Source organism: Crocodylus porosus, unplaced genomic scaffold, assembly GCF_001723895.1.
Source record: "Crocodylus porosus isolate Cpor-Errol unplaced genomic scaffold, CroPor_comp1, whole genome shotgun sequence".
NCBI classification, from domain to species: Eukaryota; Metazoa; Chordata; order Crocodylia; family Crocodylidae; genus Crocodylus; species Crocodylus porosus.
Window position 1 is genome coordinate 104,967,541 of NW_017728931.1, and position 10,164 is coordinate 104,977,704.

Genomic DNA, 10,164 nt, shown 5'->3' on the forward strand with positions numbered 1-10,164 from the left:
GGCCGCATCTGGCCCGCGGGCTGCATTTTGCCCACCCCAGGCTAGAGGGTTACACCTCCAGCTTTTGGCTGAGCAGTGAACTCTGCCTCTCCTACATGCAGCTGGGAGAGCACCAGCCCTGAGCAGCTATTCCAACATGGAAATCAGCTTCCTCATTTAAAACCTCAATTCCAGTTTTCAGGAAACTGTACGTGGTATAGGCAAGTAAATGTGGTACACTTCAGTTACACTACACATGCCAAACAACATGAACCGGGTCTCCTATTGCCTAATAAAAGATATCAGATTCACACAAAGACCCTTGTCTGCCTATGTCCTTAGACCAACACGGCTACAACCTACACCCCTATTAAAGAATGTCACATTTTCCTTTGACTTGAACTTTCCCAAATACATGCCATAATGTCACTAAACCCAAACTGGCTAACTTCAACTTCAGAAGACAAAAGGGGAGTTCTGTAATATTTTGTTGCTAAACTTACAACCAATTAACTTTTAAGATGATATATCAAGTTGCAATCTTGGATTTTTTTTGTGTTTTCCTTTAATTAGCTCATTTATTCTGTACGAACAGCAAATAGTAACTACTGCTTGCTCTTGAAAGAGATCCACCATTTCTCTTGATATGTTTTTCCAGTGGTTCAAAACACATAACCAGCTTCTTAAGACCACCTTTGCAGTAAGCAGTAATTATATGTACTCATGTTATACATATAGAAATATTTATGATTTAAGGTATATCTGTGTATGCATGGCATTTTTCCAATAATTAAATCAGTATTTTGTCTGCCTCCCCCACATTGACATGTTACTGCTACACATTATGGCCCTTTAATGCCTGTGAGAATTTACTCTTCCAGTTAAGAGCAAAGATACAATTTGCATGTTGCCTTTAAAATGTGTGCTATTTTACCTGCAAAATGACTTCTTCTATCTGCCCACTGTTTATTTTGTTTTCCAGTTTTTCTATATCAGGTTCCTGTGAAGTTAAATAAATGCTCAGTGTCACTTTAAAATATGAAAAATAGATCTTACCTCAAAAGAAAGGATTTTAAATAGAAGATTAAACACTACTTAATTCTTTTCTAAATGTAACCACACAACTACACTGCATGGGAACTCAACTGCTGTACTATTCTTTTCTTTCATAAGAATGTCTTGTGGCCTCAATTAATATATTAAGAAAAATACACTACTGTCCTCCAAATGTTGTTCTAGACAAAGCTAATATCATACTCCTGTATCACACAAAAGCAGTCAATGCTTTCTGCAGAAATAAGATAAGGCATTCTTCCAACAATTACTTTAAAACAGAAGTACAATGATACAAAAATCAGTGGAAAAAGAAATGATTGTTTCAAGAACTGCTGAGTGGCAAAATTAGGCTAAAATTATGCATTATAGTAAGGCATAAAACAACAGTAAGGGTATATTCACATTTGGTAAAAATATATTGGAAATCTATTGGCTTCCTGTAAATCTTGAAAAAAGCACCATTTCAAGTTTCTTTAAAACTACTGATTTGCTAAAAGTAGAGACAATTTTTCCTTTAAACATGCCACAAAACATATGAAGAGTTAATACCATAATCAAAAAAGACATGAGACACTGATTTTCTATCTAAATATCTAAAAGACATGATATAACTGTCTATGTTGCATGAAGATAATCTGAGATTTTTAAAATTGTCAATTTCACTGCAACGTTTTTGTCTATAAAAAAGTTATGAGCAGTTCTGTACTTACTGCTTTTACCATATTAAATCGTTCATTTATAATTGCTTCTGTGTATTTTCGATATGCTGCATCTTTGGGGAAATTCTGCAGAACAGCAATAATTTTTGTATAGAGTATCCTCAGATGCTGAAATGATACCAAGGCATGATTAAAATGTACATTTAGTAAATCTGCCCTTCCCAGCAAAGGTTTAGGGCAACTTACAAAAGAGAACAAAATAACTTATAAAACAAGTGAACAGAAGAACCAAACAGAAATACTACCATATTTACAAGAATATACAATGACCCTGAATATAACAAGACTCCCAATAATTAGATTCTATACATGGACAATGTATACAATTGTTATGATTTTCTAGGTATAGAATCTAATTTTTGGACGTCTTCTTTGAATTTGTCCCCTCCTACAGCTACAATAAGGAAAATAAATCTGGGGAGGTCAGGTAGCCCCTTTCCCTTTGCCTCCTCCAACATCCTTCCCTGTAGCCCCTCCTTCCTTACGGCAGTCCCTGCTCTCCTTGAGCACATAGAAGACGCAAATTTGAAAACACTGGCTTGGAAATAAACGTGCCTATAGTAATTTGTATATGCGAAAATGAGCATGGGTAGCCATAGATTTAGATCATCCGGAATTCATACATTTTACCTTTTTTGAAACTGCTGTAAGTTTTAGCACAGGTAAGCTACAAAAATGCTGTTAAAAAGCATGTTTATATTCACTTACATATAGTACAAACTATGCACGATAGTGATCCAAAGCCAAAAGGCTCATGATTAACATTTAGTTCACTTGGCCGGACCCCAGCAGAGTCAACAGCATTTCAAGCCATGGTAACCCTATATCTTAGCACAGGGGCTTTCAGCCTTTTGGGATCAGTGTACCCTGGGGGGGGGAGAACACAAAGTGGCAACAGCCACCCCGTGCAAGTTTTCCCTGCCCCCAGCATCCGGCCAGGCAGCCAGCACCTACACAGCAGCCCCTGTGCAGCAACACAGGATGGTGCATGGCAGTACTCTGTCCCCAGCTGCCTGCACGTACCCCCTAGAGCCTTCTCAAGTACCCATAGGGGTACACATACCTCTGGTTGACAACCCCTGGCTTAGCATGTGTGTGCACTGTAGATACACCCCGCCATTCCCCCGCACCGAAAAAAAAGGATCCATGTGCTAATTAGCCCTCCACACATGACTTGGACAAGGTGTTCCTGTCACAACTTCTGGGATCCTCCAAAAATGTATGTGCAGATGAAACACACAGCAACATGGTCTGGCTCTACCTCATGAAGGGCAGGGCAACACTAACCATGTGTTAGTGAAAAAATCCCTGGTCTTACATTTAAACACATAAGGTGTTTGCAAAATCCTAGTCTATTAGTCCAAAGTAAAATATGCAGCATAAAAGTTCCTAATTCAAATTTATAGTGCCTACACCAATAATGTAAGTAAGGGCTCTGAACCTCAGTCCATCTACGACTTGCTTAAAAAAAAAAAAGGAAATATTTGAAGAACCACAATGTGGAATAATCTGTCAAATAACACTATAAATAGTAAGTTATTAACGCGGCAGGACATTGACAATGTCCTGCTTTACCTTTGGCAGGTTAAAGGGTACCCTTGATGTTTTGGACATTATGCCTGGCGGTTGTGTGTGAAAAATATTCCCAAATTTTTTAAGACCAAGTTAGCTTATTACTTGTTTAGGATGGCTTAAATCAGGGATTGGCAACCGCTAGCACACGTGCCAGACACTGGCACACAAAACCATTTTGCTCGGCTAGAGATGTGAAGGCCTGGGAAAAAAAACAGAAAAAAAAAATTCAAGAAAAAAATGATTTTTCCCCCTGCTCCCTTCCTCCCTTGACTTTTTTGGGGATTTTTTCAAAAAAGTGAAAAAAATTAATATTTTTGGAAAAATAAAAAAACCCCTCTTATGAAATTTTCTTTTAGAATGATTAATAAAATGTTTAAGACAAGGTTACATTTGTATCCTTTACCCCCCCAAAATGTTTTCTAATAGCTATGTAAAAGGAAGACTTACATAAGACTATCTACAGCATAAGATCATTACAATTCCTGTACACTGAGGACAAGCAGTACAGTACAACTCAAATGCAAGAGCAGGATGCATTTCTGTCCCCAAGGGGCATTGGCATTTTCACAAGAGAAGGAAGAAGGATTCAGTGCCTTCTTTGCTTGTGGACTTACTCTTTTGTTGACTTTTGATCTAGAGATTGGTAGATCTGCTCCTGTCCTCCTGACTAGGCCTCAGAGGACTAAGAGTAGATACTGGCAGCAGCATCCATTCATTCCTTTAAATTAGAAACAAGGAGCTTATTGCCCTGCTTGCTCAAAAGCCTCAGGAGAGGAGACAGAGGAAGTCTAAAGGTTTTGGAGTCAGAAGGAACCTGCTTCCTCCTGGCCCTGTGACCTTGAGATCCACAAAAGTACAGAAGCAGCACAAAGAAGCTGAAAGTAAGTATACTTCTTTATTGAAAGGTAAGAGTTTAAATTTCTCTGAACTCAATATATTCAACTATATTTTAGCTGCATTCATATATTTTCATAACCTATGTAATTCAGTTGAATTCCTATTAATTTGATATTTTGTGACAAACCACCCAACCTTAGTAGTGAGGTGAGGCCTGCAAGGCAGGGAACTTTTTCACAGTTAATGCTAAGGAGGCCTCTGCTCCATCCATTACTAAATTTGTCCATACTGTAGCTAGCTACTAAATTACATTTTTCTTTTTTCTCCCTCAGCAAAATGGTGCAGCCAACTTCTAGCATATGGAAGCATTCCTTGACCAAGGCATGCACTTCAGGGAGAAGCAAGAAAGAGCTACTTACATCTATGAAGGATTTTTTAATGTCTGCAGGACACTTCTTAAATACAAGGATGTGATTTGCAAATACTGTCAAATGAAATATGCATTTCCAAATGCCACTAGGATGACCAAACACATCTGTATATTTAAGAAGTGTCCTGCAGACATTAAAAAATTCTTCATAGACGCAAGTAAGGAGGAGGTAGATTATGACGATGAAAGTGCAAGTAGCTCTTTCCAACATTCTCGATCCAAAAGTCCTTCTACTGCTGCTGCTTCTCATAAGCAGGTCATGAGCAACTACAGGGCTCTGGGGTCTGGGCTCAAGGAGTTGGGGGCCCAGGTAGTCTTTTTTTCTGTACTCCCCGTTTCAGGCCACGGTCCCAGAAGGGAAGGCTGCATCAAGGAAGTGAACCGGCAACTCTAACACTGGTGCCACCGAGAAGGCTTTGGATTCCTTGACCACGGCAAGCACTTCCCTGTTTGCAGCCAGGATGGCCAATCTTCTGGACAGAGTTTTAAACTAAGATTGCTGGGGAACACGGATACACAAATTCAAACATGTCTACAGACCAACATACAAGTCAGTCCTGTAGATAGGGACAGTGGGAGAGCCACTTTTGCAGGAGATGAGGGAATAGTTCTCTATCAGCAGAACAGGAAAATGAGGGCCTCAGCAGGAGGACTCAGATGCCTATATACTAACACCAGAAACACAGGGAACAAGCAGGAGGAGCTAGCCCTCCTATTCTCCAGTGTGCATTATGATCTAGCAGGGATAATGGAGACTTGGTGGGACTCCTCATGATTGGAGTGTAGCTATAGAGGGCTACTACACCTGGCATAGAAGGGACCAGGTGGGGAAGAAAGGTGGAGGTGTTGCTCTCTATGTCAAAGAGCAGTATATTTCCTTGGAGGCTATCAGCTCCAAAAATTGACAGCTTGAAACCCTCTGGGTCAAGGTGCTTGGGGGAGATGACACATGGCAAGGGAGTCCTAACTGTAGGTATATACTACAGACCACCAAACCAGAGGGTGGAACTCAATCTGGAGTTCACCCAAGAACTGACTGAGGCTTCACATGCACGTGACATGGTCATCTTGGACTATTTTAATTATCCAGACATCTCCTGGGTGGAGCACTCAGCCAAACTGGATTGGTCACGTGCACCCTGCTCCCTCCGCTCCTGCTCCCCAACTGCCGGTGGAATTTTAAAACTTTTAAAGCCCGCAGTTTGAAATTCCCGCGATTTTCCTTCAGCCAATCATGCCTTCCGGCTAGCCCAGAAGTGCGTGCAAGCGGCTCTACCAACCCCCCAGCTAGGTTCCCAGGGTGGAGGCCAAGGGACTATCCGGGACTGCCCCCCCGCTTTGGGGAAAGGCCCCCGCTAGTTCCTCCCGGCTAGATTCCCCCCCTGGCCACCTGTCTGCCTGCCCACACAGTCCTGGGCAGCGCAACCCCAGCCCCTACCCCACCATCCACCTGGAGGTATCCATTCACCCACCACCAGTAACTAGGATCAGACCCCACACAGCTTCTCCCCCACTCCCAGCCCTGGCACTCAAAGGCATGGGCTGAGGTTGGGGTGTTTTAGGCACTCCAGCCAAAAACGTTGCTGACCCCTGGTTTAGATAGTGATGATCCTGCCTTTAGCAGTGGACTGGACAAAATGACCTCCTTTGTTCCCTTCTCCAGCCCCATTTTTCCATAATTCAATGACTACTTGATGTTATCTGGTATTTAATATCAGGAACAGACTGTCATGTGTTCTATAAGGGTGGATGGGACCATTAGATCTTCTAATTTAACCTCCTATATATCAGAGGATTAAGATTTCACCTACTTGTCCCTGTGTTAAGTCCACTAACTTGTTTTATTTGGCTAAAAGTTTCTCAGAAAGATATCCAGTCTTGTTTTGAAAGCATCAAGCTATCCACTCCTTCTCTTGGTAAATCTCTTGTTCATATTCTTAATTACTTTTCTCACATATAATGTAAATATAACCTCAGAGACTAACTGGCACAAACTTCAAAAGTCAAGGAACCAAGTGTCTGGCTATAGTTCTGCTCTCCTCATTAGAAAAGATTCTCATTATTAGAGGCAGACTTAAGCATAACTATATTGAAATTCACTAACATAAAAGGTTGTAGATTTTGACTAATACCTTTATTGCTGACTTTTTTAAAATTAGGTTTAAGGAAAATGTACAGAAACAAGTGAAGTTTAATTGAGTAGTGGAAGAAAACAGTTATTTTTAAATGAAAATCTTAAGTGGGCAACTGAAGAGAACAACCAGAGGTAGAAGCAAAATAATGCAGTCTGAGAAAATGAAGGATGTAGCAAGCAGTAATGGCATCCAGGTGGGGTATGGCCAAGCACTTAGCTGCAGTGCTAATTAGTTTATGGAAGAGCCTCAAACTGTTGAAAACTTACAGGTATTGTGACAGCCCTGTAGACTACAACCTTTAATCTATAACCAAATTAGTGTTATAATGACCAGAACTCTCCCCAACCAATAAATACTACATTTTTCCAAATTCAAGATTACTTCAATGTAAGACAAACCCCGGATAATTAGATTTAAATTCATCCCTCTTTACCTTTGTAGCAGGGAAAACAGCAGCAGAGGTGGTGGAGGCCTGCCCCCCAGCTATCACCCAGCCACTGCCTGCCCCTGTTCTAATGCCTGCCCCCTACTGCCTCTCCCCCACACCACTTACCCCTGTGCTCCCATCCTTCCCCAGGTCTGCCTGCATGCAGTACATGCCAAACCAGCTCTGCACGTCAGATTTAGCATGTGAGGCCATGGTCACCACATGCTGCATGTGACACATGGGCTTGATCCTAGCCCACAAACCCCATCTTTGACAGCTCTGATCTAAACTGTATTTCCATAACTTATTAATAAGAATGTGAAGTCTCACTGTCATGTCAAATATTAGAGCTTTACTAGTATTAAAATGCCACTATATATTTATTGTTTAAGCTTGGAAAATTAAAGTGCTGGGAGAATGTGTGTAATAAGAGACTACAGCTAAATATTATGTTATGTTCCATTCTTTCACTCATTTTAGGACTCTGCAGGGAGAAAAATCTTACCGCTATCAGCAGTCCTCAACTTATGACTGTTCGAGTCAGGACAAACATCACTTATGACCTTTGTAAATTACAACACTGTTTTGAGGTTCTGATGGGGTTTCAACTTTATGACACTGGACACAACTGCCTCCAGCTGGTAAGTCTGTTGTGGCAGGGCTGGGGGGGAGGCAGGGGGCTGTTTGTCAGGAGTGAGGGGTATCAAGGTGGGACACTACATGCTGGGAATGAGGGGCAGCATGGCTGGGAAGGGGAGCAGTACTGTGGGTAGGGAGTGAAGGGCAGGGACGGGGCAGTGGCAGGAGCAGGATGTCATTGCTTCCCCTGCAATCGTGTACCCTCTTTCCCCCTCAGCTATTCTCTTTTCTGAAACTAGAAGCCCAGCCGCCCCACGAGGCAGAGGGGCTGCGCCACGACCCCTCCCAGCCCGCTCATTTGCGCGCAGACCGCCCCTACCTCGTGCGGGGTGCTGTCCACGGCGAGTCCGACGAGCCCGGTGGACTGCAGGGATCAAAGAGAGACGGTCACGCTCCGCCACTCACCCCGGCCCGGCCCCGCCACTCACCCGGGGGCTCCGCAGAGCTGGGGCCCGGGGGTCAGCGGCGCCCGGAGCCGGGGGCGAGGCCAGAGGCGGCGCAGCGCGGGGGGGAGGGGCGCGGGGCACAAAGGACACGCGAGGGCCGGGACGGAAGGGGTAACGTCAGGCTCCCCGCGAGACGGGAGTGGGGTGTGGGGAGCGCCCTAGGCTTTCACCTTCTTCAGCAGCCCAGCCATGGCGGCGCCCCCCCTACTCCCTGGGCAACGGTAACGACTCCTCGAGTGCTGGAAGAGAGGCAATGCGCATGCGCCGCGCCTGTCTGATACGCTTCGACGAGGGCGCAGCAGAGGACACCCGAGTGCGCCTGCGCGCGCGGCGCCTCTGGCCTAGACCTAGAACTAGGCCAGAAGGCGGTCGCTGTCCCTATGCGCAGGCGTAGGGTCCTGGAGGGGCGCATGCGCCATAAAGCTGGGAGAAGCGCACGCGCAACGTGTGCAGCTGTTAGTAGCGGTGGATTTTGGTGGTGTGTAATTGCTGTTGGTCTTTCCTGCTGCAGCTGGGCCTCGGGTTCTCCCTGGAGTGCGATCGGGTTCAAATCTTGCGGTTGGTCCCCAAATCACCAAGTCAAACAAAGATTTTCTCTCCGCTGAAGGTTACGTCCAGGCTCTCGGGGCACTTGTGACAGGGGTTTAATTTCCAAGGTTTTTTCGATGCTTCCTGAAAATTGAAGTGGTGTCATCCTTTTATTCTTTTTTTTTTTTTTCGGTTGGAGCTGGAGCCTACCGTGGTTTGGGGGCCAGCTGCTGGCATGCCAAGTGGCTCCTGAGCTGTGGAGTGACAGGGGTTTAATCTCCAAGCTCCTGGCCCTTCCCTCTGTGGTGGTGTTGTTCTCCCTGCCCCAGGGCTGCACAGGCAGTTGCTAGTGGGCCAGGTGCTGCCCCAACTGAGGGCCAGCACCCAGCCAATCCCACTGTTCCCCGAGCTGGGGCAGCACACACACTAGCAGCCTGCTCAGGAGGTGTTGCTGCCACAGAGGGGAGGCCCAGGGCCCCCAGCAGCTCAGGGGCCACTTGGCCTGCTGGCAGTTTACCTTCCCTCAGCTGCAGGAGAGGTGGGCAGGCTTCCCATGTCCCCCCCCCCCACCTGGCAAAAAAGAGGATTGGGACCCCACTGCTTCTGTTTAGTTTGCAACCATGGCAAGCCATTTAAAGCCCCCAAAAGTCTTACATGTGTAGCTTGTGACACCATTAAGTCACATGTGATATTTTCATCACATGTACATGTGAATAGTGTCATGGCTACAGGTGCCATTCTTTTCGGCTTTTTTTCATCTGGTTAGGCTGTTTGGTGTTACCTCTTGGCCTCTCAGGCAGACTTCCTGGGCACACTCCTCAAAAGCTGCTTTTTGCAAAAGTGCAGTGTCCGTGGACCACGTAACCATGTCTCTGGGATAACCCCTTTCTTCCTTCCCTCACCCAAAACCATGCAAGAATGTTGAAGAAATAGGTTGATCTCTGCTACTGTTATTGCCTTGTCACCACTCCCTTTTTCCCTCATCTCTGCCACTTGCTCTTTAGTTACCAAGCACCCCAAGCATAGGTACCACAGCCTCCAAAACACACATACTGTCACCTGAGTCAGTGTTTAACCTGTTTGTATATGTGAATTATTTCATGTCATTATCATTTTGGATGTGTATGTGCCTGAGTTGGTAGTGTGTGTGCATGCGCGCCTGGTGGGGGTGTATGCACCTAGAGTGTGTGTGTGTGTGCCTAATTGATTTTTAAGTGCGTATATGTGCAATTGTACACCATGACCGCCTGTCTAACTGTGATATTGAGATCCTGAGCACTGGCCTGACCCCACAGGGCAACAGTAGGTGTAGGCAGGAGTTCAACACAGGCTGCCCCAGGTAGTAGCGGGCAAGACTCAGCCCCATGTGGAATGCAGCTGTGGGCCAGATGGG

At 44.9% G+C, this 10,164-nt stretch overlaps 1 protein-coding gene across 1 annotated transcript in view; it reads right to left on the reverse strand.

The window, feature by feature from the left end:
- NDUFA5 (NADH:ubiquinone oxidoreductase subunit A5) overlaps window positions 1-8,510 on the reverse strand; it is a 9,730-nt gene extending 1,220 nt beyond the window's left edge. Inside the window, exons 1-4 of the mRNA XM_019543450.1 lie at window positions 8,414-8,510; window positions 8,117-8,161; window positions 1,746-1,862; window positions 914-979 (exon numbers count right to left, since the gene is read on the reverse strand). Coding sequence (XP_019398995.1) covers window positions 914-979; window positions 1,746-1,862; window positions 8,117-8,161; window positions 8,414-8,434 — 249 coding nt within the window. The 5' untranslated portion in view covers window positions 8,435-8,510. The remainder of the gene's footprint in view (window positions 1-913; window positions 980-1,745; window positions 1,863-8,116; window positions 8,162-8,413) is intronic.
- Window positions 8,511-10,164: the final 1,654 nt, after the last annotated feature.